The sequence below is a fragment of the Equus asinus genome, chromosome 2, assembly GCF_041296235.1.
Source record: "Equus asinus isolate D_3611 breed Donkey chromosome 2, EquAss-T2T_v2, whole genome shotgun sequence".
Classification (NCBI taxonomy): domain Eukaryota; kingdom Metazoa; phylum Chordata; class Mammalia; order Perissodactyla; family Equidae; genus Equus; species Equus asinus.
The window spans coordinates 99,767,572-99,793,965 of record NC_091791.1 but is presented as its reverse complement, the minus strand read 5'-3'; the positions used below and the strand labels follow the sequence as shown (position 1 = coordinate 99,793,965).

The window sequence follows — 26,394 nt, the reverse complement described above, 5'->3', positions numbered from 1 at the left end:
CACTGGTGGGAATGGAAACTGGTGCAGCCACTATGGAAAACAGTATGGAGATTCCTCAAAAAATTAAAAATAGAACTACCATATGATCCGGCTATTCCACTACTGGGTATCTATCTAGAGAGCTAGAAGTCAGCAATTCCAAAATTCCTATGCACCCCAATGTTTATTGCAGCATTATTTACAATAGCCAAGACGTGGAAGCAATCTAAGTGCCCATCAACAGATTACTGGATAAAGAAGATGTGGTATATATATATGTGATGGAATACTACTCAGCCGTAAAAAAGAACAAAATCGTCCCATTTACAACAACATGGATGGACCTTGAGGAAATTATGTTAAGTGAAATAAGCCAGATAGAGAAGGACAATCTCTGTGTGACTCCACTCATATGAGGAATTTAAACCTGTGGACAAAGAGAACAGATTAGTGGCTACCAGGGGAAAGGGGGGGTGGGGGGTGGGCACAAAGGGTGAAGGGTTGCACCTACAACACGACTGACAGACAATAATAATAAATTTCACAAGATTGTAACCTATCATTAATGCAATAAAAAATTTAAAAAAAAAAGAAAAAGAAAAAATCACCATATGACCATCAACAAAAGAATATATAACAAGGTATATTCATACAGCGGGATACCGTATAACAATAAAAAGGAATGAACCGCAGGACACAACACAGATGGCTCATACAGCACCGAATGAAAAAACAACACACAAAAGAACACACAGGATGACTCCATTTACCTAGTGTTCAAGAGCAGACAAACTAAACTACATTTATAAGGATGGCTAGAAGGGGGTACAATTCTAAATGGAAAGAGGTGAGTGGATCACGGAAGGTGACTTCTAATGGTTCCCAATCGTGGGTACCTCAAAATCACCTGGGGGATGTGGAGGGAGCTTTAAAGTCTGCCCATGTCTGGGCCCCACACACAGGGGTTCTGATTTCACCACGATGCTGGCCTTGGGCATCCGTTTGTAAGGCTCTCCAGGTGTTTCTAATGTGAGGACAAAGTTGAGGACACTGCTCTAAGGTGAAGCGAGAGGGCTGGGGGAGGGGATGCGGGGCCTCTAGGTGCTGGCGATGGCTTCCCTTGGCCTGGGGGGAGTCTCACAGGTGTGAGCTTTATCATTTTCTACTATCCTGTACGTTTGTTTCATGCCTTATCTACACACGTCAGCTCTTCTCTTGCTCCACAGCATACGCGTAGGTGTTCCAGGGCCCGCAGCTCACAGCCCTTACTTGGAGTTGCTTCTCTACAAAGTATTCCACGCGGCAGGGCCGATCCCAGCTGCTTGTGTCCTTGTGGCCAAGCTGTCCGTATTTACCTAAAGTGAAACGAGCCTCGTGCCATCCTCTCTGTGGCCAGGAGGCCTTTCCCTCCAGGAAGGAGCACCAGCCCATTGCCCCAAGTGCTGGGTTTAAGCCCCCACCCTGCTGGAGTCTGCTCTGTGAATGCAGGAGACCAACGCCATGGCGCCTCCAGGGCCAGGCAAGCCCGCAGGTCCCCAAGAGGCAATGGCCACCAGCCATGCCAGGCAAGATGCTCCTCCAGCTTCCTTGCTCCTAGGCCCGAAGGCTCAGAGCAAAGAGTTTTGTTTTATCTTTTTCTCTACCCAGTGCTAGACGAAAAGATGCTTCATAAACACGGGCCAAACATTCCTTAGGACAAATACTTCCTCAGAAAGGCAGAGGGGAAGCACTGGTCTCGTCTCCTCTTTCCCTCCTGTCTGGTCTCTGACCTGAGTTTGCCTAGGTCTGCTCTACAGTTGGGAAGACACAGCTTCTCAGTCCTCGTCTTCCAAGGGGCCAGGCCAAGGCCCCGGCCGCCACTGGTCTGCATGGCTGCTGTCACCCGCTCTCTGCTCCCAGGCTTTCCTCCCACTGGTTTAAGCTTCACAAAAGCAAACCCCTTACTTACCCCAACCCCAGGTGTAGAGCTCTCCTGTTCCTGCAACCAGAAAGACAGTAGGGGCTGTCAGCACTGGTCCCTACCGAGGCACTTATCCAGCTTGGGCTGCCATGCCCCACAGCCAGCACATTACAGAAAGGTGTCGCTTAACAACGGTTATGTCCTGAGAAAGTTGTCACTGTGCAAACATCACAGTGTGCACTTACACAAACCTAGATGGTACAGCCTGCTACACGCCTGGGCTCTGTGGTACTAATCTGATGGGACCACCATCATATACGTGGTCTGTCATTGGCTGAAACATGGCACATGACTGAGTAACCGCCAGATTCGCTTGGCATTGCACAACATATTCTCTCCCCAACAACTGTCTAATCACATTTAGGGTGGTAAAGGATCCAGATTGGAAAAGTTCACCCTCCTCTTTGCCAACTGATTGGCAGGCATCTCACAGCTACTGAACTGAGGAGTCTTAGAAGCTGGGCTGGGAAGGCGCTGCCTTGGGATGGAGACGCTGCAAACATCAGCCCCGTCCAGAAGGAAGGACCTCCGCGGCCTGACCAGCCGGGGAGCCACTATTAAAGCCAGTGGGGGTTAGGGCTCTATTCGCTGAGGCAGCTACTTAGTTCATGTCAAAGATGCTTAAAATAGTAGTTTTTTAGGTGACCGCACCCTTTTCTGCAGCCAGCAGCCAGAGAGCGGTTTGGAGTAACTTCTTGCTCCATCCTGAACCAGCCCCCCCGGCCCCACTCACTTGTCACCACTGCTGTGTGTCGAGATCCACAGCTGGCCTTCACGGCCTCTGAGCCCCGCGGGAGATCCAGTAAAGCTGGGAACGGCTGCACAGCTATGAAGGGGGTAGGGGCGCCATCCTCTCTGCCAGCTGTGCTCTTCACGTCAGGACCACCTTCATGCAGTCCAGCGGCTTCAGAGAAGCAGTAAGAGTGATGATGATAACGACGGTTAGTGAGCAGTGGCCTAAACTTTATTCACACATTCACTCACTTAACACAACAGCTCCAAAGCTGATGCTCCCAACCCCCACATTCCCCAGAAGTGCTGGAGTTCACAAGTTTGTGGGGAGTGTTGACACTGGCATCAGCCTGGCCACGCTTTCTCCCATAAGGGGCTCAGAGTGCTGTGGTGTGTCCTGGGGGTCCCATGATGTCACATGTCCCTTCTGAGCACTGTAAGCTCTCAGGCAAGCATATGGCCAGGAGTCAGGAATGACAGAAACGTGTGAAAGTCAAGAGTTAACCCTCACCTTCCCCGGCGACTGTCTTTCCATCCTCCGCCAGGCTCCTGGTGGGCAGGGCCAGCTGCCCTGACTCGTTCCAGCCCCAGATATAAACATCCCCAGTCTCTGAAAGAAAGTTAAGGGGGCCCATTAAACAGATGGGAGCCCACTCTGCCTCCATCCCAACTCCCCTCCACCCCACTAGCTCCCAGGGGACGGCTAGCCCCGCCCTGCCGAGCTGGCGCTCCAGGCAGAGTGCCCCCCTCAGGCCCAGCAGCATCCTGGGCATCACGATTCACTTCCCCACAAGGGCCTTCCGGTCACCCTTTTCTTTAAAGGAACTCTCTTGCTGGACCTTCCACTCCATTTTCACCTTTTTTCCTTCGTTGGTAAATTGCCCCACCCCACCTCCCACCACACACACAGACACACGCTTTGGAAATGTATCCCTGGACGTTCCCAGTGGCCTCCCTTTCAAACCCACGGAGCCCACGCCCTTTATTCAGTCCGGTCTATCCTGTCCCCTTCCCCCTCCCCCCGTCCTGCTGAAGCCTCCGGAAGCTCGCACCTCTGTCGCCCCCCACAGCCTACAGTTTCTTGGTTAGAACAGCCCTAATGCTAAAAGTTCACTGACAGTAGTAGCTCATTTTTATCAAGTGGTTAATCTGTGCCAAGGTTTTAAGCACTTTCCAAACATAATCATTAGTAATAACAGCCCTACAGAGGGTTATATGACAATATCCCCATCTTATTCACAAGAAAACTTGAGGCACGGAGAGGTCAAGTGCTCCGCCTGAGGTCACAAGGAGCAGAGTGATGATCAGAACCTACGAAGCCTGGTTTGCAGCCTCCGTGCTCAACCACTACATCAAACTCAAGGCCTGCAGCCCCGCCGGGCACGCAGGGCAACACTTCCCGCTGGGCTCTGTTTCCAGCCCTCTCTCCTCTTCCCTCCAGCCCAGCAGCTCTCGGGCCTGGCTGCCAACCCAGGCCCATTACCTGAGAATGGGGGGGGGGGGGGTGCGCAGGATCGGGTCATTTTTCGAGCCCCTGGGGATGTCAGTGCAGCCAAAGCTGCAGGTGCAGATCCTTGCAGGTCTTCTGCTCCCAGCCCCACCCAGCAGCCCAGGGATCAGCCGTCCCTGGATCGCCTGCCAGGGTGGTAGCCTCAACACAGCTCAGAGTGAAGCTCCTCATTCGGGGCTCACCACAAGGGCTCACCCTCACCACCATCATCCTCTGTGGGCATCTGAGCGCCCGATGTGTGCCACACATCATGGCCACGTGGGCAAATGCAGCCTCTCTCCATTTTCCTTGGCATGGCTGCCCCCTCACCCCTTCATGCTCCCTTGGGGAATATTTCAGAAAGACAGCCCTGGCTGGAGGCAGGTGGCCAGGAGGGGCGGTGAGACCAGTAACAAGATAGGAACACCTGCAGGTGGTGTGAGTGGGTGAGGGGTGCAGAGGGGCGGGATGTGAGCAGCTTAGGAGCCATGAATGACTGGGCTGATGACCTGGGAGGACCTGGGGAGAAGGCCTGGCCGGGCGGCTCAGAAAACTGGAAGAGGAGGAAGGAACGGGAAGGTCTGGAGCCTACAAGACCCTGAGCTGGTGTAGAGAAGCCCTAGGTCACTCACCACTCACACTCACAGAGTGCCAGCCACCTGCGGCCACCTCAGCCATGGGCAGGCCCTGCAGCGCCTCCAACGGCCTCGGCTCCAGCTCTGCCTCCAGAGTCCCGTGGCCCAGCTGGCCATGCCTGAGCAAGGGAGACTCCAGTCAGCCACAGGCTCAGCAAGGGGTCTCCCTCCCCCACCCTCCCCAATCACACTCACCTGCCCTATATGCTCATCTTCCACTCCAGCCATGTTTACCTCCCACCCCCCGCCTGTCACCCGCAGAAAGCCCAGCTGGCCTGCACCTGCCCCCGCCCCCACTCACCTGCCCCCGCCCCAGGAGAACACCTGGCCCGCCTCGTCCAGCAGCAACGCGTGCTCAGCGCCCAGCTCCAGGCGGCGCGCCCGCAGCCCCGGGGCCAGAGGCCGGTAGAAGGGCGGCCGCGGGCTCACGTAGGCGCGGGCGCAGGGCAGCAGGGGCAGCGGCCCGGCCTGGGGCTTGCCGCCCGGCCCGTCATCCCCCTCGGCCCCTGCCTCCACGGTGTGGACCCAGAGGGGTTCCCCGCGCAGCTCCGACCCGGGCGCCCAGGCCTGCAGCTCCGCCCCAGTCTCGGGGCCCGGCCCCGCGCGCAACAGCACAAGCAGCGCCTCCGAGGCCCACGCGTCCCTGCAACCGCCCGCTGCGCCGCCCGCCGCGCCCGCCAGTTCCAGCCGGCCGCCACCTGCAGGGGCGGAGAGCGCACTGCAGAGGCCGGGGGTGGCGCGCAGGGGGCTGGGGGCCGCGCGCGCGGGGCACCGGGGGGGCGCTCACGGCTCACGAAGGCGGTGTAGCTCCAGCTGGCGCTCACGCGGTACACGTCGAGGCCCGCGCCCGGCGCACGCAGCGGCTCGGGGCTCAGCACCCGGCGCTCGCGCCCCGAGCCCAGCGCCTGCCCGAAGCCGCAGAAACCGAAGCCGAACCAGGCCCCCGGGCGCTCCTCGGCCATGTCCTGACAGCGCCCTCAGCTGCGCTGGGCGGTGGGACTACAGCCCGAGGCGATTCTTGGAGACGAGCCCCTTGCGGGCCACTGCAGCTGCCTTATCTGTAAAATGGGAAAAATACCATCCTCCTAACCACGGAGGCACACGTAGCCATTCCACAAACGTTCGGGGCCGGAGCCTTGGCTAAAGTCCTACCAGACTTAGGAAGATGCGGAGCTGCCTAGAGTGACAAGGCCCTTTCTTGTCCTCCCTTTTGACTCAAGCAAGCTCAGGGTCCCACAAGTGTCAGGCGCGTTATCCCATGTAACCTTGGGAACCAGAACTGCCCCCATTTGACAGAGGAGACTCCCAGAGAAGGTAACTCTGGGGCAGTCACACAGCTTAGGGCTGAGAGGGGCAGAGGGCCAAACTCAAGGCCCACCGACTCCACATCCAATGCTCCTCCCACAAGTGGAAAGCAGAGCGTTGGGAGACTACCCTGTATGGGTCACGACCAGCTCCAGGGTTCACGCCTGCCTCTGCAGCTTTGTGTCCTTAGGCCAATTCACCGAAGCTGAGTCCAACTCAAGTTTCTTAAGTTTTACAAGGGTGGGAGGAGGGGAGGGTGAGGTTTGTACCTACCTGGTAGAATTGTTCGGAATAGACGCAAATAAAGGGTTCAAGGGCTGGCACACACCCTCATAAGCACACCGTAAGCACTAGCTTACTAAATCCACTACTTAGAGTTGATAAAAATGCCCAGTGCCACCTTCTGGTTTTCAGGCACCTGTTTAAACAGTTTCAACTTGACCTCATCTCGGCATTTATTCGTTCTAAAAGCATGCACTGATCCCTCACTCTGGGCCGTTGAGGACAGCCGTCTGCCCCTAAGGAGCTCACGCACAAATGGAGAGGAAGACGCACAGTCCAGCGCTTACAACAGCAGCGCCACTTTCTCCCTACCGCACGTGCGGCTTGCTCAGGATTCCACAGGCATTTTCAAGCCTTTGAAGTCACAGCCTGGGTCTCCTCCTAGACCGAAGCTCCTTGACCCGGGCTTGGCCTCCTACCCCCTTCCGTGTGCAAATCCAACCCAAGGGGGCCTCTGCCCTTGATCTTGACCCTGTGCCTTCCACCCATTCAGGCAGCTCCTTCCGATGGGCAATCTGGACGGAGGAAAGGCGGGCGCGCAGAGCGGCCGCGCGGGTGTGGGTCGCCCGCCCAGTACCTGGCCGCCAGGCGCCCTGGAGGCCAGGTTTGAAGAGCCGCGCCCGGGGCGAGGCGCCCATTGGCTGCCGCAGCCTCCCCGGGGCCAATCGCGGGCGAGGGGGGGTGACGTCGCCGCTGGGCGGTCGGCCGCAGGGCAGCGCTCACCTGGTGCTGCAGCGGCCGCGCGGTCCCCGCTCCGTCGAGCCGGCCCTCCAGCCGACGCTGGGCCGCTGCGGGCGTGAAGCGGGGAAGCGCCCCGTGGGCGTGGGCTAGGCAGATGTCAGACCCGGCGGCCCCGCCCCCGCAGGCACCGCGGGGCAGCGAGGCTCGATTAGAAGCGCTCGGGGACGCTCATCAAGCGCCGCGCTAAAGGGCGCTGGGTCACCGGCCCGGGTCTGGGACGGCGGCAGCCCGCTACTGCACACGCGCGGGACGGCCGCCCGACAGGAAGCAGCCTCGGGAGCCGGCGCCTCGCGGGCTTTACCTTCCATTGGCTCGGGACCTGCCACTTACCTCCGTTGAGCCAGTGAGCTTCAAGCTGGGCGGAGCCCGCAGAGCGGAAGCAGCTCTCCGGAGGCCCAGCGCCGGCACGTGGGGACATGGGCCCCGCTCCAGCCGGCTCGGCTGCGGGGACTTCCCGCACGTTTTTCCGTGAGGGAGCAGCATGCCCAGGGCGACACACCGACCCCAAATCCAGAGCACCGCCCGAGTGGGGGCCACTGAGAACTCTCAACACAAAGTCCTGAAGGGCCGGCATCTAGAGCCTGTACCCTAAACGCATCTTTTCTCCTGATTGGATAGGTTTTATTGATTAGCTTCCTAGTGAAACTGAGGATGAAGGAGTTAAAATTTCCCTGGATTAGGGTGAAACTGCACCTTGTACCCACAAGGTTAAGGTGGGAAACAAAATAACCAGTTTCTGAGCTTGCCTTGCAGAAGAGGAGCACCGCTGATAAGAGAATAGCTTGCTGATGGGACCCACCCCCACCCCAGGCATCTCGCAGGAGCCTTGAGAAGCTACCGTGACTCATTGTAAACTTCAGCTACATGCTCCCTCTCCCCTGTCTAAAATCCCAAATAAAAACCCTTGCAAGTAGCTTTCGGCGAGTTCAGGATCACAGCGTTAGCTGCCTGTTCTTGCTCAGCGCTTTGCAATGCTTTGCAATAAACTCCTACTTCCTTCACTACTCCCGCTGTCAGAGTGGCTTGCTGGGCAACGGGTGAGCAAACTCACTTCAGGTTCATAACACTAGGCTTATCCCTTGACCCTCCAATAGGATTAGGAAGCAACTCAGCAGGCTCTAGAGTGGGGAATCCACCAGATCCCTTCGGTAAAGGCAGCTCTGCTGCTGCTGTGGAGCTCCACTGTGCACCACCACCCCCAGCTCCTGTTCCAGACTCGGGCCCACCACCAGCCTTCCCTGCCCACAGGCGGCACGCATTCGATTTCACACACTTTTATTAGTGGGTCAGCAGCAGGCCTGCTAGCTGGCTCAGGTGGTGCTCAAGGTGGTGAGGCTGCTCAACATGCCCTTCCCAGTGCAGGAATCCACAGGCTGAGTTCGGAGTCACCTTCCCCACCCTCAGCTGTCTACAGTAGTACAGGAGAGGGCCCTGCAGTGTGAGGCTGGAGGCAGTGCTGGCAGAGCAGGGCTGTGACTGATGTGGCCCCTGACTCAGAGCAGAGGACATCAAAGGGCAGCTGCAGAGGAGAGGCCAGAGTGTTTGGGACCCAGCCCCCACCAGCAAGGCCGTGTCTGTCCTGGCCCCCTGTGCTGTGGTAGGTAGCGTGTGCATTAGCAGCCCCTCACTCTCCATCCTGGTTGGGCTTGATAAGCCCATAGTCCACCGCTTTGCCCAGGCAAGCTGCAGCCACCCTGGTGACGGGGCTCTCTTTGCCCTTAGCCAGCACCGACAGGATCTCCAGCACCTCGCTCTCCATCAAGGTGCTAGCAATCTCTCTCGAGGCCTCCACCATGTTCAACACCACCACGGCGCCCCGGTGCTGCAGCTCCTGGTTGGGGCTCAGAAGCAGGGCCTGCAGGATCTCCAGCCAGTGCGTGGTCTGCAGGGAACACAGTGGTGTGACCACTGAGCAACAGGCTAAACCCTGGCAGGGGACACACCCGCACACCTTGGGACTTCCCCCACCAACCGCCACCATGCTGGGGGTTCCTGGCCCACCTCCCCTTCCCACTGAGCAGAGGCACTGACCACTTGGGGGATGCGGCTGCAGAGCGAGGGCCGCATGGAAGTGAGCATGGCCAGGCCCCCAGCAGCCGCGCGCTGGAGCAGCTCGTCGTCCTCGCCACTGTACAGCACCAGCAGTTTCAGCCGGTCATTGCCCTCGGCTTCAAAGAGGTCCTGCACCTGCGGCCAGATGAGGGGTGTGCGCGGAGTCAGCTTGGGCAAAGCCCAGCCAGGGCCCAGGTATTTCTGCACAGCTGCCGGCCACGACCGCCAGGACCGACCCTCACCTCCTTGCTCATGGCCAGGTTACACATGCACTCCGTGGCCGCCCGTCGGATCATCTCGTGCTCCTCAAACATGTAGCCCTCAATCATGGGCACGGCCTTCTCCTTCAGGATCTTCTGCCTGCCGGGCCAGGGGTGGAAGGGTCAGCATCGTCAGAGCCTCGGCATCCCCTGCCCCCAGCCCCGTAGCCCCACAGAATCGAGCCCGAGCTGAGGATCTCCCTGGGCAATGTCCAAACGCCCTCCTCCACCAGGGATGAACTGCACTGGGGTCCAGCCTTCTGCCCAGGCCTAGGAGACGGCAGGGGACCGTGGACAATGCTCTCAGCTCAGAGTAGGAGACCAGACTGGGGGTGATGGTGACACTAACACGGAATATTCAAGCACTCTCCTGGCCTGGCACTTGGACTACCTCAGTAATCCTCACACGGCCCTAGGGTGATGGTGCAGGTGTGATGAGCATGACTATTGTGCAGAGGAGGAAACCAAGGCTAAGCAGTGAGTAATGTCCCCAAGGTCACGATTAGCAGTAATAGCGAATACGTATCGACTGGGCATCTTGCTAGGAGCCAGACTTATGTACCAAGTGCTGGTACGTGTATTTTCTCGTTTAATTCTCCTCACTATGACTCCATGAGATAGGCACTATCACCATCCCATTTCAGAGGGGGAAACTGAGGCACAGTGTGGTTTACATTACTTGTTTCAGGTTACACACTAGTACCCAGTGAAGCCGGGATCTGAACCCAGGCGGTCTGACTCCAGAGCCGGCACGGTTACTGCTTGGTGACTCGCCTCTCATGGAGCACTGTCCACGTCACACCTCTTGGCCTGTCTCCTCAGCTGGATGTGACAGAGGGGTTACTGCGAGGCTCGAACAAAGCTGTGACCACAGAGTACTTTCCAAACTGTAAAGTGCTTCCCTGGGGATAATCTAAACCCTGATGCCGCCCCCTGCCCAGGCCGCCTGTCCCAAGGGCACTGACCGGAGCCTCTCACTGATGCCCGCCAGGTTTGTCAGAGCCATGAGTGCCTCGAAGTTCTGCAGGCCCGAGCAGTGGAGGTGCAGCAAGGAGACAAGGGGCCGGACCACCTCGTAGACCTGTGGTGTGCACGTGCCTGTCAGGGCTACTCGCCCCAGCCCCACCGACCCACGGACCCCGCAGGTGGGAGTCCACCCCGAGAGAAGGCTGCCCTCCCCGCCCCGGGGGCTCAGCAAAGCTGCCACTTCCTCTTGGTCCCAAGGAGGAGCCACAGCCCAGGTCAGAGGCCATCGGGGCCCAGGGAGGGGTAGAGACCAGGGCTGGGGCAGGAAGACACGCACCCGCTCGCCAGGAAAGGTCATCTCTGGGTTGGAGGTGATGGTGAGCTTGGCGAGAGCCTGGGCCGCCTTCGTCTGCCCCACGTCAGTGCCCTCCAGGGCCAGCGGGAGCAAAGCCTGTGGGGACAAGCCCGTCAGTGTCCAGACACGCCCAGGAGTGGACGGCTGGAACCAGCAGGCCCTGAGCCCTGACTGACTGCCCTCACCTTTCTCCTCCTCTCTGCCCAGCTTGACGCGGCTCCCTGCTCAGACCCTCTCCACCTCCCTCAGGCCTCTCATTAAGCTGCCCAAGTGCTTCCTGAAACACCTATGAAGGGCGAGCCATGGACGGGGGTGGGGCGGTGGGGGAGGTGGGGGCCAACGACACACGCAAAGGAGAGCTCAGGACCTAAAGAGACACAAAGTGCCGGGGCCTCTGATGAACCCTCCCTGCCAGCATCTCTCTCTCACAGGAAGACATTCCTGCCAGTCACCAACAATGTTCCCATCCCACATCTAAAACTACTCTTGGGTGTGGCAGCTGTTGCTGGGGTTTTATGGACCATCAGGAAAGCGTCTGTAAGCCAGCTCACCTTGCCCCCTCCCTGAGCGACCACGGTGCCGCGGTCCTCAGCCTCCTCCACCAAAGCCAGGAAGACCCTGCGGGGAGAGGGCAGCGTGGGTGCGGGGCTGGGCGGAGGAGGCAGCCCGGAGTCCCGCCCAGAGGCCCCAGCACCGGGACTGCCCCCTCGGGGGTCCGCGGGCAGCCTCGAGGCTTCCGAGCTGGAGGGGCTCCACCGGGCAGCCTCACCTGGAGAGCAGCTCGCGGCAGGAACTCGTCAGCACCGGGCTCTCGGTCTTCACCATGCACGTCAAGGCCGACACCACGCCCGCTGCCAGCAGCTTCTTCACCCGAGCCCGCACGAAGCTCGGTTTGTCCTGGGGAAGGAGGTGGCTTAGCAGAGGGGCCCCGGCCGACTAGAAGGGAAAGGGGGACCCTCTTCACAGCACAGAGTGATGGATGTGAAAACAAAGGGAAAGAAGCCCGCGTAAACGGAAGGCTCGTCTGCTATGGAAGCCCCAGGTGAACCGGTCCCCATGATGCAGAGACCCCCCCCCCCCAGCCCCTTTCAGTGGCCCCCTCACCTTGGGGTGCTGCTCGGGCACGTGCTGCTTGGCATACTTGGCCAGCTCCACCATCTTGGGGTCGGGTTCCTCGTAGTCGTAGCTGTTGGTGCAGTTCACCAGCGCTGAGGCCACCGCGAAGAGCACCGACCTCTCCTCGGACTGCCAGGAGCAGAGGGCCAGTCAGTCGGCCACCCCAGGGGGCAGAGCGGCACTGGGATAAATGCTGCCCACGCCCTGGCCCCCAATTCTACCCTCGCTGGACCCCTTGGGCGCCAGGATGAAGCTGGGAGCCCCCCCAGGGCCCTGCCTGGCGCTAGCCTTTGGGAGCTCACATACTTGACCTCCCCAACTCCACCAGAGACCGTCCTTTCCGACACTGCTGTTGCAGGCCAGTATGCCCACGCCACCCAGAGCAGCCACTCGGGCTACCAGCCCTCTCTCCCAGGCCACCAAAGCTATTGGCCAAGACCTGTCAAGAAAGCCTGGGAAGCTCTAACTCTAGACAGGGTCCCCGGATGGCTGCAGGGACCCCCGGAGCTACCCTGCTGAGCTGGAACAGGGCCTTGAGGGCAGCCTCGTCCTCCACAAACTCTTCCTTCACGTCGGCATCAAAGGTGAGGTAGGCCAGGCCCTCCACTGCCCAGCGCCGAGTGCCTGCGTCAATCTGGTCATTGCACAGCCACCTGGGGACACGCAGGGCGGTGGATGACCATCAGAACTGGGGGGGCTGGAAGGGGCACACCAGGACCAGGGGGTCAAAGCCAGGGGCCTGGGCATCGCCCCACATACGGAAGCAGATCACGTGGCAGGACCCAGGAGGTCTGCCTGGGGGATAGCCAGGGACCCTCACCCAGACCCTCCTCTCTTGACGTCTAGCTGACGGGGCATGGTGGGGCACGGCAACACCAAATGACTCACTTTCGACACTGCTTGGCCAGTTTGAGAGTGGAGCCTTCAGCAAACTGCTTCATGCTAAAGTCAGTGCCACCGGCCGAGCCCAGCTTACAAAGTCCCTGCGGGAAGAGGCGAGAAGCAGCTGCTGGCCTCTAGGGATGGAGGCAGAGCTGGGCTCCTCCACACCTGGCAGGGGCTCCCTCCCTGGCACTCTGCCAGGCTCGCAGGAGGCCACGCACACCCCCACCAGGCTACCACCTAGAGCATTCAGCAGCAAAAGCAGCTACTGGCACAGACTGACACATGGGCCGCTGTGCTGTCCTGGGCTCCAACCCCTCCCAATCTGCACCGGGATTTGCTCTGTTCCTTTCCATGTCATACAAAAAACCTCTTTACAGGTGGAGCAAAGGCGGAGAGAAGACAGGTGCCTCAGCCAAGGCCAAGATCCTTAGGGGACAGAGAAACCCAGAACTAAGGGCCCCAAGGAGGACCAGCTTCCCCCAAGGTGCCTGGCTGAAATGGGCTCACGGAGGCCACACAGGCCCCAGACCACCAGCTCCTGGGGCGGCCTGCAGGCCCAACCTTTCCACACAGACCCCCTCTGACCAGCATGGCCCACTGTGTCCTCCAAACTCCTTCAGCATCTCCTCCAGAGCTTCTCCCACCACCCTTAGCGGGCAGCACGTGCCACCCTGCATTCTCGGGTGTTCCGTCTGTATAAGGCTCATCTCCCTGACTTGACCATGAGCCCTGTGGGAAAGGAGCCAGGGCCCATGCTTCTGGCTTTGACAAGGCCCTGCATCCTCCCATATTTCCACCAAGAGTGGGCAGGACCGCACCCTGAGACACCAGCCAGCCCGACCCCCTGCCTGGCGGTCCCCCTGCCTGCCCCGCCCAGGCCTGCCCGTCTCACCACCAGCGCCCGGATGCGGATGCTGTCCTTCTCGCTGCGCTTGTACAGGTCCTTCAGCAGCGAGACGCCATTGGCGGTGATGAACGAGGCCCGCTTGGCCTTGCCGGCCGCGTGGATCAGGGCCTCCACAGCCACCAGCTGCTCCTCCTCCTGCTCAGAGGCACACAGAGCGATCACGCTCTCCATGACGCCGCTCAGCTCCAGGGCCCGGTTGCCGGCGTCACATGGGCCCTGCAGGAGGCAGGACACCGTCTGGATGGCCCGCAGCTTCCCGGCCAGCCCGTGGCCCTCAAACCAGCTCCTGAGGGGCACAGGTGACAGCTGTCACCCCAAGGCCAGCATAAAGGGACTCTTCTTCCCTGCCTTCCCCTCCACGGGCCAGGCACCTGTGCTGCCCAGGCAGGAACAGCGAGGAACTGCCGACGGGAAGCCCAGCACATTCCCCTGACAGCGGGCGCCGGCCTTCTCGCTCTCAGCTTTCAGGGAGCCGTCCCTGATGACACCCCACCCAACAGAGGTCACTCTCACTCACACCCTGTCTATCTCCTTCCTGTACTTAGGATCTGAAACTGCTCTGCTGGTTTCGTAATTTGTCACCAGTCTTCTCCAGCTGAGGCTCCATAAGGGTAAGGGCTGTGGTGTTACTGCTGTGTCGGAACAGACACACACTAAGTGCTCCATAAACATAGTGCGTGCTCGATGGCATGTGCCGCATTACAGGAGAAACGATCTGAGAACCAGCGTCCCTGGGGACATCACTTTGGAATAAGAAGTAGGCCCCAGGACCGCTATGCTAGCCCCTGCTAGACCTCCCCAAGGCTGCTCTTGCAGAAAACCTCTGCCTGCTGTTCCTCCCCAAAGAGTCGCGGCTTTTGCTGGAACCCCCGGCGGTGGGAGGCGGGCCGACTCCCTTACTTGATGTAGTTTTCGCAGAGTCGGTGGAAATTCTCCCTCTCGGCATCGCACTTCAGGTCATCGAAGAGCTTGCTGAGGAGGATGGAGGCGCTCATGCGGCTGTTGGCCGTCACCGTGAGCTCCCCGGGAGCGTCCTGCACAGAGCCCCCCACCTCCAGAATCTTCTTCAGACCTGAAAAGACACCCTGTGTAGATAGAACACTAGTTCCAACCCCTACAGGCAAAGGGGAGATGTTTCCTTGGACAGAAAAGCAGGACCCCTCTTGGACGAGGTAACAGAGGGCACACGGCTGCCTGGAGGGCAGGCGCAAAGAATCTGGTTGGCTGACTCGCTACCTGTGGAGGCAGCTGTGGGGTCAGGGAGGGACCTTAGAAGTGAGGTCTGCATGCCGGCCCTGCCCATGGGGCCCAATGTCCTGGGGCTTTGAGGTTCCTCATCTGTAAATCTAAAGGGGAAAATAGCATCCACACCTCACAGGACTATGGGGCTAACAAGGGGAGAGGAGCACCCAGAAGGTGTGCTCGTGCAGCGACTTCTGCCAAGCTTTCCTCACTTATCTTTTAGGGGAAAAGAGAAGTGTGAATTTTTATATTAGACATATGTTCTTTCCTGAATATAGAAGCAACACACGTTCACTGAAAAAAAGCTTCAGATACAGAAAGCTGATCCCTCCTCCCCGTTAACCAGCTCTCAGGCCTGCTCAACGTGCGTGCAGCACACATGGTCACGGCTGAGGGTCTAACTCTGCGTTCCCCGAGGGGGCAGCACAGGCCACAGGGTGCACTTCAGTGCAGACCCCGGGCTCACTGCAATCACTGCTGGGGATACACAGGCCCAGCAACCCAAGCAAGATGCCACCCGTGCTCAGGCTCTTTCTTGCTCTTTTTCAAACGGCATCACCTACCTTGGTCAATGACCCAGAGGGCGAGGCTGTTGTTGGGGTCCTTGGGAGACTTTCGGGGTACCACTTTGATGAGGAGGGTCAGGGCATTGTCTCGGCCTTGGCCCGAGACCCCCACCTCAGTCAGTAGCTCCAAGAGGTTACTGATGAGGACCTTCAGCTCCCGGGCGGGATCTGGCAACAAGACAACATCGGTGGGCTACATGGTGGCCCAGCCCCATCTGACCCTGAACTTCCCCAGTAGGCCAGGAAGATACGGGGTAGGGGAACCTGCATCCTGGGCTCTGGGCTGGGTTCCAGCCTTGCCCACAGGTGCCCTGGCTACTTGGAACACCAAGCCATATTCCTGAACAACCTGCAGCTGCAAGTCTGGTCCCCAACGAGCTGGCCTGGCTGGCTCAGCCCCTTTCCCTCCACGACAGCAACCCCCAAAGGACCACAGACCTGCTGCCACTCACCCACGATGATGGCGCCTTCTTTGCCTCGGAATCCTTTCTTGACACCTTCCTTGAGGGCATCAAACATAACGTGCAGCAGGTGGCAGGCAGCCAGGGACACAGCCTGGTTCTCCACGCCCAGGATGGAGACCACGCGCCGCGTTCCCAGCACACTCAAGGTCGCCACTGTCTGGGTGGGAGAGAGGTGGACAGAGCCTCAAGCTGGTGAAGGGCAGCCACAGAGACCCCTAACTGGGGGCCAGGGAAGGGCGCCCGAGGGGAGAAAACATTTAGAGGAAGGAGCAGCTCCAACGAAAACCAAGTGGGCCTGCCTGGGGGTGTGGCCGGGGGGCCCAGCATGACCTCGTTGAAAAGGCTTCCTAAAGAAAGCATTCCAGAGGAATTCTCCACCCTCTCTCCTCTCCTTGGCTCCAGACAAGACAAGGAATAAATACTGTGGTCCTGAAAGCAGCTGCTTTGGCCTCTGTCCCCCCAGGAAGGAGAAACAGCCTGGACAAAGCTACCTGCCTACCAGGCCCAAGGCCACCTAGTTCCTCCCCAATATCAACGCTGAGGCTCTGTCTACACCCTGGGGATTCTGCAGACAGAATTCACAGGCTCTTACCATTCTTAGTCCTGGGAGACCCAGAAATATAGCCGAACTTGGCCTAAAGAGCTTTCGCAGAGCATTGCACATTTCCACTCTCATGTAGGAAGTGTGGGCTCCTCTAAAAGTAACCAAGGGCCACGTCCCTGTCCCCTGGGTCAAGCCAGCTCCGGCAAGAGCTGGGGCATGGCCTCCGTGACACTGGCCCAGGGCAGGACTCTTCCTGCTGAACTGTCTGTGCTGGACACCCTCAGTCTATGCTGAGAATCATTTCAGGGTCAAGCCCTTCACATCTGGTCACTGTCTCGATGGTAAAGATGCTGTGTGTGACATCACTGACCACATCACTCACTGTGAGGACCCCCTCCAGGGGAACCCAGTTTGGTTTGTGGGGAAGGACAGGTGCCTTTTTCTTTGCAACAAGCTTGCTTTTACCACATGGACAATGAATGAGTCAGTGACAGGCACCTCTGTGAGCCGGCTCAGGGAAGCCAGCTCACGCCTGTGAGCCCACCCAAAGCAAGCACCCACTTCAGCCCAAATTATGTTGGCCTTTGTCGTGCCATTTTAATTTTTCCTCTCTTATTACATGTCTCCTTGTACTCTGCCTTACATTTTGGGGGGGAATAAGATGAAGAATAGAAGGGTGGAAGGGTGGGTGAGTGGATGGATGGATGGATGGACAAACAGATGGACGGACGGATGGAGGTAATAACTAGACCCTCTGGCACACGTACCCGTGACTGGTGCTCAGAGCAAATGCCGACCAGGGTGCGCAGAGCTGCCAGCATCAGGTCGCTCTCTCCCGTGTCAAGCAGGCGTTGCAAGAGCTGAACCCCGTTACTCCGGAAGATCTTCTCAGCTCCGGCATCCTCCCGGGCCAGCACCACCAGGTTCTGAGAAGCCTGCATCAGAGGAAGCACATCACCACGGGGACCCTGCACACAGCAGGGGCAGGGCAAGCAAAGGCCCTGAGCTCGGGACCTCATGGCTTCCACTGAGCAGCTGAGCGTCCGTGGCCACAAATTTAACCTCTCTGAACTTCAATTTCCTTCTCTGTAAGTAGAGGGAAGAGCGTGCTCTCAGGGTCGATGGTTAGAGTAAATGGGTCCCAAATCTCTGGCAGAGCCTGAAGGGCAGGGACAGTGCCTCAGTCACCTCTGTGCCCCTAGCTCCTGGCACAGGCCCTGGCCCACAGGGCGCTCAGTGAACACTGTTCCCTCTGCATGGCTCACACTCAGGGGCAGGCCCTCTGAGCTCCCACCCAGGGTCTGTGGGCCCAGCGGCACGATCTCAGGAGTGACATCCAGCAGACCAGGCCAACAGGGGCTTTGGGGGCAACGTCAGCACACAGGGAGGGTGCTATGGAAGGGCAGCTCTCGTGGGAGTTCAGCCCCACTCACGCAGTCCGGGCCCTATACCTTCTGCTTCTTCTCAGTGCCTTTCTCCTGCGGGTCCAGTAGTATCTGAAACATCTGCTCCACTTTGGCATCCGTCGAGGACATGTATCGCACCTATGACAAACCAACAAAGCATGAACAACATCACCTCTCCTGGCCAGAGACAACAAGTTGCCCGTTTGTTCTCTCTGGCTCCTCCCAGGCCTAGAGCCTGTCTCTGGGAGGCCCAGCAAGGATGCCTGGGCTTCAAGCTAGCACCAAGCAACCCTGGGCAGGAAGAGACTCGCCAGCCAGCTTCTCCTGAACTTCCCGAGGCTGTTTACTTCTCTGATTGCTTCCCTCTCGGGCAGCAGGGGCAGCACCGATGCTGAAGGCAGTGCCACTCAGAAGGGGAGGCATCCTGCCAGCCACGAGGCAACCCACCGCCAGTGGTGCCATCTCTGTTGTGGCAGCACGGTGCTCCGCCCCTGGCACCGAACTCAACATTTATGCCTCCTGTGAAGGCAGGCCATGAGGCAGCTGCTAGCATTCCCCCCAGCTCCAGAATTCTCTTTTTGACAGCTTCTAAAAATACTCTCAATGAGTACTCTTTCTCCCCAGGGTCCCAGACGTGGACAGCTGCCTAGTATGCATGCTGCCCCCCTTCCCTCGTGCATCTGTGCAGACATGACTAACCCGTCACAGCACAGTCTCCTGCCAGGCCCAGGCGACCTGCTTGCCAGGTTCTTCCTCTTAAATTAATTTTTAAATATATGTACCACATAAGTGATGTCTCTTTATTAAAAAAAAAATTAATGGCCGAAGCAAGCTCTCTTTTGAAAATCCCCCTCAATCCCATTCCTTTCCCCAGAGGTCACACAAACATACCATTTTGATGTATGTTTTTTGTTTGTTTGTTTGTTTGTTTGAGGAAGATTAGCCCTCAGCTAATATCTGTGCCCATCTTCCTCTATTTTATGTGGGACGCCTGCCACAGCGTGGCTTGAGAGCCGTGCTAGGTCCACACCCAGGATCCAAACCTGCAAAGCCTGGGCTACCAAAGTGCAGCACGTGAACTTAACTGCTAGGCAACCGGGCCGGCCCCAGATGTATGTCTTTGTTGTTATTTTTTAAAGATTTTATTTTTTCCTTTTTCTCCCCAATGCTCCCCCCTCCCCCGTACATAGTTGTATATTCTTCGTTGTGGGTCCTTCTAGTTGTGGCATGGGGGACGCTGCCTCAGCGTGGTTTGATGAGCAGTGCCATGTCGGCGCCCAGGATTCAAACCATCGAAACACTGGGCCGCCTGCAGCGGAGCGCGCGAACTTAACCACTCGGCCACGGGGCCAGCCCCAGATGTATGTCTTTTAAAATACTTTTCTCTGCGGGCCGGCCCAGTGGCGCAGAGGTTAAGTGCACATGTTCCGCTTTGGCGGCCCAGGGTTCACTGGTTCAGATCCCGGATGCGGACATGGCATCGCTTGGCAAGCCATGCTATGGTAGGCGTCCCACATAGAAAGTAGAGGAAGATGGGCACAGATGTTAGCTCAGGGCCAGTCTTCCTCAGCAAAAAGAAGAGGATTGGTGGCAGATGTTAGCTCAGGGCTAATCTTCCTCAAAAAACCAAAAAAATACTTTTCTCTGTGTTTACCTACCCAAGCAGACCCACAGAAAACATGGCATATTTTGGGTGTATACATGCGGGATTGTTTTAACATAAATGGTATTGTACTATACATGTTATTGTATATTTTGCTTTTTTCCATTTGACGAGTATCTGCCTTCCATGTCCACACTTGTGGGTCTACCTGTTCTCAGCAACTACAACACAGGGTCTGTAGGAAGGACATCACCCAGGCTATTTAGCCATTCCCCTACTGCTGGTCATTTAGGCAAGTTTTGACTTTATTACTACAAACAAAGCCAAAATAAACATACCCAGCCTGCTTGTGCACACAGCAAGGCTTCTCTAGAGCAGACAGCAAGAAGTAAACATACTGGATCACAAGATCCGCTCTTTTACAATTTTAAGAGACATGCTAACGTGCTCTCTAAAGGAGCTGTACTAAATCAGCTGTGCTAACTCATATCCCCTCCAGGAGTCATGCGTGAGCCATGTCCCCCTAACCTCACCACTTCTGTGTCTGCCTCCCTCCTTCTAGCAAAGTACACAAACTTTAAATGTTTAGACCACCAAAACTACAGCCCCTTGCTATTTTAATTTGCTTTTCCGTAACTGCTGGCAACGTTGAGCATCATTCTACAAGTTCACTGGCCATAGGTACCTCCTCTCTGGAGAACTTTCTTTACACCCTTGACCCAGGCCCGTGGACCAGTGCCCCTCTACCACCAGTCAGTGCCTTGCTCTCTCCTGGTCACTCACGTACCTTCTCCTGAATCTGGCCCCCGATGTTCCGCAGGGCCTCCTGGAAAACTTTGTTCTTGGGCTCCAGGCTCACACATCTCTGCAGGTCGAGGACAGCCTGGTCCAGGCGGCCCAGCTTCTCTAGGGCTTGGCTGCGTCGGTAAAGCGCTTTGACATCCCTGCCGTCCTTTTCAATGGCTGAGCAGAAACGGGAGCTCTGTCAGCACCCATGAGGCCTCCGTCTCCAGGCAAGAGCAAGAGGGAAAGATCTCGAGGGCCAGAGGAAGGTGGGGGGACGAATGTGGGGCCCAGCACTCCAGCCTCAGAAAGGGTGAGAGTAGCTGCAGAAAAGGAGACACCCGAGGAAGTGGGAAAGAAAGAAGGCAGATGTGTTTCAGGGGCGAAAGGAAAGGTGACTGTGAAGGTGCGGTGGTCCCAGGGTCCTTGCCCACCACAGAAGCCCCACAGCTCCCCACAAGGGCCGGCAGCACCCTACCTTTGGATGCCTCCGTTTCGGCCTTGTGGTAATCTTCCTGAAAGAGAAGGCACAGAGGCCTGAGGGGCTGGCCATCTCCTTTCCAGGGCACTAATGGGAGCGGAGGGCTGTTCTCTACGGTCACCTGATCGACGCCCCCGCCCCCCAGACCAAGAAGCCCAAAGATTTCTGACAAGTGTGGGTGGCCTGGGGAGGTGAATGCCCAGCCGGGGCCCGAGGAGCAGCGAGATGGGCAAATCGGGGCCGGCAGGCCAGGGGAAGAGCAGCCGCTCCCTCACCAGCTTGAGGTGGCAGGCGGCCCGGTTCCGGTACAGAATGGCCTGGTCCTGGGGCGTCGCGCCCAGATCCAGGGCCTGGGTGTAGGCCGTCAGGGCTCCCTGGTAGTCCCCGCATTTGAACAGCTCGTTGCCCTCCTTCCGCAGCTGCTCCACTGAGCTGGCCTGTGGGGGGAAGGGGTGGAGGCGTCGGAGATGGGCTCAGGGTAGAGCCGGGGAGTACGGAGGAGAGGAGGCTGCGTGTCGCGGACGAGTCCCATTGAGGGCCAAGATGGAGGGAGGAGGAGGCCGGGGAATGCTCCGAGTTGGAGCGAAGAGGTGATGGTGCGGGGGGATGGGTACGCACCCCGGGGGCGGCGGGCTGGGGCTCGGGGGTCCCTGGACCACTCACAGTCATCACGATGCAGATGTCCCGGGCCCGCGCAGCCGCAGTCTCTGGGGCGGGGGTGGGTCAGGGCTCAGGAATCTGCCGTCACTGCCCCGCCCCAGTCCGGCGTCCAAGGCGGTGAACGAGAAGGGGCGGGGCCACGGAGGGGCGCCTCGGGGGCGGGGCCAAGGCGGGGCGCTCGGCCTGGGTGCGCAGGCGCAGAGAAGCCCCGGGCTTGCCTAGTGTGTTCCCGCCGGGACCTGCAGGGGGCGCGCGGCGGAGGACCGAGGGGCTGGCCGGCTGCGGCTCCGACCCCGACCGCGGCAGAAGTGCGCGAGGTCTGCGCTGATCAGGACCACCAGCAGCAGGCTGTAGAGGCCCAGCGCGAGGAGCGGGCCCGGGCCCCTGCGGGAAAGGCGAGAGCATCAGGGTGCTGGCCCGCCGCACTCTCGCCGCTGCATCCTGTGGGTTACAGAGCCCCCGAGAGTCGGGAGGAAGCTCGGGACCCCCTCCTCTGATAAAAGTAGCGTTTGTGAAATACAAATTTAGGAGGCTCACAGGTACCCTGAAGCCCTCCATGCACAGATTCAGGATTGAAAACCTCGACTAGAACGTGTGCAATCCACAGACTACGAGATCCTCTGTCTTGACACCCGCCCCGCCCACCCCGCCCCGGTCCCACGACACATGCAATGGCTCCCTGTTACCGGCTTTCACAGCCCCTCAACTTTTCCTTCGCGGAATCGTTTGTAATCACGTATTTACGTGATTTTCTGTTTGAGGTCTGTCCCTCCACTAGTCTACACGCTACAAGCCCCCCACCCCAGCATTTAGGAGCAGAGCCCCAGATCCTGGACCACACTGCCCCTGCTCCGGCGGCTCTGGGGCTGGAGGTCGCACCTGAGCGTGGGCGGAGGCGGAAGGGAGGACAGGTTGACTCGGTACAGGGCCTCGAATTCAGCCCGGGTGCAGCAGGAGCCCCCTGCCGCCTGCAGGTGGCAGCAGTAGGCTTCCTCGCGAGTGTCAGAGAGCCGAGGACAGAAGAAACCAGGGTAGTGGCGGCCGCCTGCCTCCCGGGTGGTCTGGCACAAGTGAGGGTGGCGGGCCAATGCTGAAGGGAGGAGTAAGGGGGCTGGAGACAAGCCGGAAGGGTCCGCCCACACCCCGCTCCACCCCTGGGGGAGAGTGAAAGGGATCAGCCATTCTCAGGTGGACCGGCTCCCTTCCGCCCCATCAGCTTCCCAGCTGGGAGAATAGGGGACCTGAAGCGGGGCATGGGGCAGAGGAGAGTGCTGTACCTGAGAGAGAGGTCTGCTGGGAAAGGGTCATCCAGCTGAAGACCAGCAGTAGCCCCCCAGACAGGCCCCTGAGCGAAAGGCCCTGCGTCCTCTGGAAGTCCATGAGAGTCACTTCCGCCTCAGCCCGGGTCCTGGGAGCCCCGATCTCTGTCTTTCTAAGCCATGGCTGCAGACGGCACGGAAATGAAAATCAAGGCCCGCGGACACCATTAACACAAACTCGAAGCTTTCCTGTCACAGACTTCTAGAGAGGGATGAAAGTGACTGTTCCTATCTTCTGTTGGAAAATGGGGGCTGCGGCTCCCAGCGGCCCAGGATTTTCTGAGCTGAAGGGAAAAAGGCTCAGAAGACTAGAGGACAGGATGAGGGATGAGAGAGAAGTTCAGCCATTAGCCAGAAGAACAGATAAGCATTTAGAGCCACATATGTTTCTCTCCACCCACTCTCAACTTTCCGGCTGTGTGGAAGCCCTGGGAATTCTGATTGTTCCATGTCAGGCCCCGGAGACCTGAGCTCCAGCGTCTGGATGTTCCCTCCCTAACCTCTGCATCATGGCAACCACCAACACTAGCTGAAGACCAGAGGCAGGCCCTTTCGTTAGCTCTTTCCCTCAGCCCTCATCTGCCCCAGCTACCAGCCAGAGCGCAGAGGCTACCTGTCTGCCTGGAGTATACTTCCCAACTAACGAGCCCCATTTCACAGGGAATGCTCTTCTGGGGCCTCTGGGGCCCTGTGACCCCTCCTACCTCATGGCTGCCACCCACGGGGACAGAGAATTAATCCAGAAGGCCGGAGGCCACCAGCCAGCAGTGTTCAGTGTTGTTCTAGTGCCTACTGAGGCCTGACAACACCATGCTCCCAGAACAGCAGTGTCAACACTCATCACCCCACGGGCCCACAGCAGGTGCCTGGGGACTGAAGCAGGAACCTTTGTGGCACAAGAAAGAAATTTTGTCCCAGCACCTGAGAGCAAAGAAGACGGTTCTTGCAGAGACATCACTGCAGCCTGGGAGCTGAAATCTAAATTAGGTAGGGCTGTGTAGGCTCCAATTTCCAGAAGTTCTGGGCCCCAAAATGAGGCTCCCATGCCCAGAGCAACCAGGCACATCCCTGCAGGGAGAACTACTTTTTAAAGCTCTTTGAGAATTTTCAGAGCACTGACAGGTTGAAGATTGACTTTTCATGAAGGGAGGGACCCCTCCTGAGACAAGCTGCCTCTGACTAAGAGGCTAAGTGAATGGCCCTTCCTCCACCGTAACCCAGTCCCCGGTGCGCACACCATGAGCCCACTGTCTTATTTCTTGTCGGTCTTCCTCCTCCCTCCAGACTACGGGCTCCTAGAGAGCCAGCCCATGTTCTTCCTGCACCCCCAGCAGAGCGCACTGAACCAGGGCTGCGATGCTGAGGACAGCTGCCCAGCACCCCGCGCTGTCTGCCGGGAGGTTCAGCCCCGGAGGAACGCGTCCGGGCCACACTCCGCCATCCCCGGGCCTCCGCGGCGCCAGGGGGCGCTGTGGACGCTCCGTCCGGGCTCCCCGGGCTCCCGGGACTGCAGTCGTCCGCCGGACCCGTGCGATGGGCTCCGAGGCGGCGCGGCTGCTGGAAGCTGCAGACTTCGCGGCTCGCAAGCACCGATGGCAACGGCGGAAGGACCCCGAAGGGACCCCCTACATCAACCACCCTATCGGTGGGCGCGCCGCCCGGGGAGCAACCGCAGCGGCGTCTAGGGGGTGGGGACCGGGAAGGGCAGGCGGAGGGCTCGCTCCTTCCTGAGCACCGACTGTGTATCCAGCTTTGCGCCAGACGCTATTCGTGTTTAAGCCTCACAACAACCCTAGGCGGCAGGCATGATTGTCCCCTTTGTACACTTCGCATCCAAAGAGAGCAAAGGACTTGTCCAAGGTCACCCAGTTAGTGATGGGCCACATCTGGCTCTACAAAACCCACAACGCGCCGCCCTGGGGCTCCCTCTGGTCTGACTTCTTGCTTTGCCCCGTCAGGTGTGGCTCGGATCCTGACCCATGAGGCGGGAATCACTGACATTGTGGTGTTGCAGGTAACTTCCTCCTTCTCGTCCAGGAGGCTGGGGTGGGGATCACGGGCGCCATTCAGCTCCGGGCACCCCTTGGCTGGCGGCGTCCCAGGGCTGAGTGGAAGCCTGTCCCCAGGCAGCCCTGCTCCATGACACCGTGGAGGACACGGACACCACCCTGGATGAGGTGGAGCTGCACTTCGGGGCGCAAGTGCGCCGTCTGGTGGAGGAGGTGACGGATGACAAGACTCTGCCCAAGCTGGAGAGAAAGCGGCTGCAGGTGGAGCAGGCGCCCCACAGCAGCCCGGGGGCGAAACTGGTGAAGCTGGCAGACAAACTGTACAATCTGAGGGACCTGAATCGCTGCACCCCAGAGGGTACGCGCCCCAACCTGATCTCAGGGAAAGGGGAGGGGTGTCCACCTTCTGGAGGCACAGGTTGGTCAGTTCCCCTGGGAAAAAAAAAGCTTGGGCGTTCCCCAAACGAATCCTACCAGACCACTCTGATCTTCCTTCATACAGTAGAAATACGATGGCTGGGCCAAGGGGAAGTTTTCAGGACAGATCAGGAACCCTTCCCAAGGCCCTGCCCCAAGTCCTCCGGGACAAGCACCATCCGCGGCTGTCCTGGAGGCTACATGAGAGCAGCGTTCTGTCCGTTCTTCTGCAGGATGGTCCGAACAGAGAGTCCAGGAATACTTCGAGTGGGCAGCACAGGTGGTGAAGGGGCTTCAGGGAACAAACCGGCAGCTGGAAGAGGCTCTCAAGCAGCTGCTTAAGGAGCGGGGGCTGACACTCTGAGCGGTGCTTGGAGCCACCAGGTGGCACAGGCTCCAGCCTTACTCAGGCAGGAGAGGATTCATACTCCAGCCCTTCCGTGCCGCCCCTGCTCCCTTCCTGGTTCACTCAGCCCAGATATTAGGGGCCAAAACACTTGTTTTTTTTCCGCCTGCCGAAGATTTCCTGCCAACTAAGCTGAACCCTGGATTGTGGGAATCAGATGCACCCCACCCATTTCTAGTGCATTCACTGCCTTTCTCCCTTGGGTCTGTTTGCGATTTTGCATGGTGGAGTCTCTGGCCCCTCAGGGATTTGGGCTTATATAAGCCCTAGTTCATAAGTCATTATGGAAAATAAAGTATTTGAGGTGAAGATTTAAGTTGCTGCTGCTCCTTCTCCAGCCTCCCGAGTGGGGAACCGGTAGGCGGGATACCTGCCCTTCATCAGGGCAGGGTTCCAGTTGTGTGCGTCCTGGGACTGGTCCCTCAAGTTGAGGTCTCAACCCCTCTGAGCCTGGCTTCCTGATCAGTGAGATAGCTTGTGTTATTTCCAGGGTTAGATTATGTGACGTGCCTGGTGGAGACTGACACGTAGGTGCTCAAAAAACGGTAGTGGTCTTCCTCATTAAGAAAGTTGGACGGGATGACAGATGTGGGAAAGGAGCGCCACCTGCTTACTGGCAGCGCTTGCTGAGCAAGGCAGATTGTAGCGGACACTGGCCGCAGTCGGTAGCCCCCCCCAACCCCGAGGTCTCAGCCCCATCACATGGCAGGGTCCTTTGGTTGCTAAGCGACAGGAACTTCCGGGCGCCTCCGGAAGTGGCTCCGGGGCAGCCCCGCCCATGGAGTCCGGCGCTGGGCGGGGCCTGGGCGAGGGGCGGAGCTGTTTGTGGC

The 26,394-nt window shown here is 58.6% G+C and overlaps 4 protein-coding genes across 7 annotated transcripts; 1 reads left to right on the top strand and 3 right to left on the bottom strand.

Annotated features, from left to right (window-relative positions):
- Nucleotides 1–226: 226 nt before the first annotated feature.
- RCCD1 (RCC1 domain containing 1) lies at nt 227–7,361 on the bottom strand. Of its 2 annotated transcripts, XM_070494999.1 has the most exons (9): nt 7,106–7,361; nt 5,583–5,853; nt 5,097–5,493; nt 4,793–4,914; nt 3,183–3,281; nt 2,673–2,843; nt 1,928–1,957; nt 1,169–1,334; nt 227–406 (listed from the first exon to the last, which is right to left on the bottom strand). In XM_070494999.1, the coding sequence occupies exons 2-8, from the start codon at nt 5,755–5,757 to the stop codon at nt 1,183–1,185; spliced, it is 1,146 nt and encodes a 381-aa protein (XP_070351100.1). In that variant the 5' UTR covers nt 5,758–5,853; nt 7,106–7,361; the 3' UTR covers nt 227–406; nt 1,169–1,182. The 2 variants fall into 2 exon arrangements, with proteins under 2 accessions (XP_070351100.1, XP_044617060.1); XM_044761125.2 differs by lacking the exon at nt 227–406 and having other exon boundaries at nt 603–1,334.
- A 1,020-nt stretch (nt 7,362–8,381) lies between these two features.
- UNC45A (unc-45 myosin chaperone A) lies at nt 8,382–21,562 on the bottom strand. 3 transcript variants are annotated; one of them, XM_044761070.2, is made up of 20 exons: nt 21,417–21,562; nt 21,029–21,190; nt 20,751–20,787; nt 20,277–20,452; nt 17,932–18,024; nt 17,248–17,415; nt 15,925–16,093; nt 15,470–15,640; nt 14,565–14,736; nt 13,650–13,950; nt 12,761–12,855; nt 12,384–12,525; nt 11,861–12,001; nt 11,526–11,653; nt 11,308–11,374; nt 10,739–10,852; nt 10,401–10,516; nt 9,418–9,535; nt 9,155–9,310; nt 8,382–9,005 (listed from the first exon to the last, which is right to left on the bottom strand). In XM_044761070.2, exons 1-20 carry the CDS (start codon nt 21,420–21,422, stop codon nt 8,748–8,750), a joined length of 2,790 nt encoding a protein of 929 aa, XP_044617005.2. In that variant the 5' UTR covers nt 21,423–21,562; the 3' UTR covers nt 8,382–8,747. The 3 variants fall into 3 exon arrangements, with proteins under 3 accessions (XP_044617005.2, XP_044617001.2, XP_070351038.1); XM_044761066.2 differs by having other exon boundaries at nt 21,372–21,509; XM_070494937.1 differs by having other exon boundaries at nt 20,277–20,595; nt 21,417–21,462.
- Nucleotides 21,482–22,941, bottom strand: LOC139041633 (protein shisa-like-1a). Its single transcript, XM_070495027.1, has 3 exons — nt 22,691–22,941; nt 22,293–22,503; nt 21,482–21,797 (listed from the first exon to the last, which is right to left on the bottom strand). Exons 1-3 carry the CDS (start codon nt 22,791–22,793, stop codon nt 21,632–21,634), a joined length of 480 nt encoding a protein of 159 aa, XP_070351128.1. The 5' UTR covers nt 22,794–22,941; the 3' UTR covers nt 21,482–21,631.
- A 1,181-nt stretch (nt 22,942–24,122) lies between these two features.
- HDDC3 (HD domain containing 3) lies at nt 24,123–25,880 on the top strand. Its single transcript, XM_014842597.3, has 4 exons — nt 24,123–24,377; nt 24,691–24,746; nt 24,859–25,099; nt 25,392–25,880. Exons 1-4 carry the CDS (start codon nt 24,266–24,268, stop codon nt 25,520–25,522), a joined length of 540 nt encoding a protein of 179 aa, XP_014698083.1. The 5' UTR covers nt 24,123–24,265; the 3' UTR covers nt 25,523–25,880.
- The last annotated feature ends 514 nt before the right edge of the window (nt 25,881–26,394 follow it).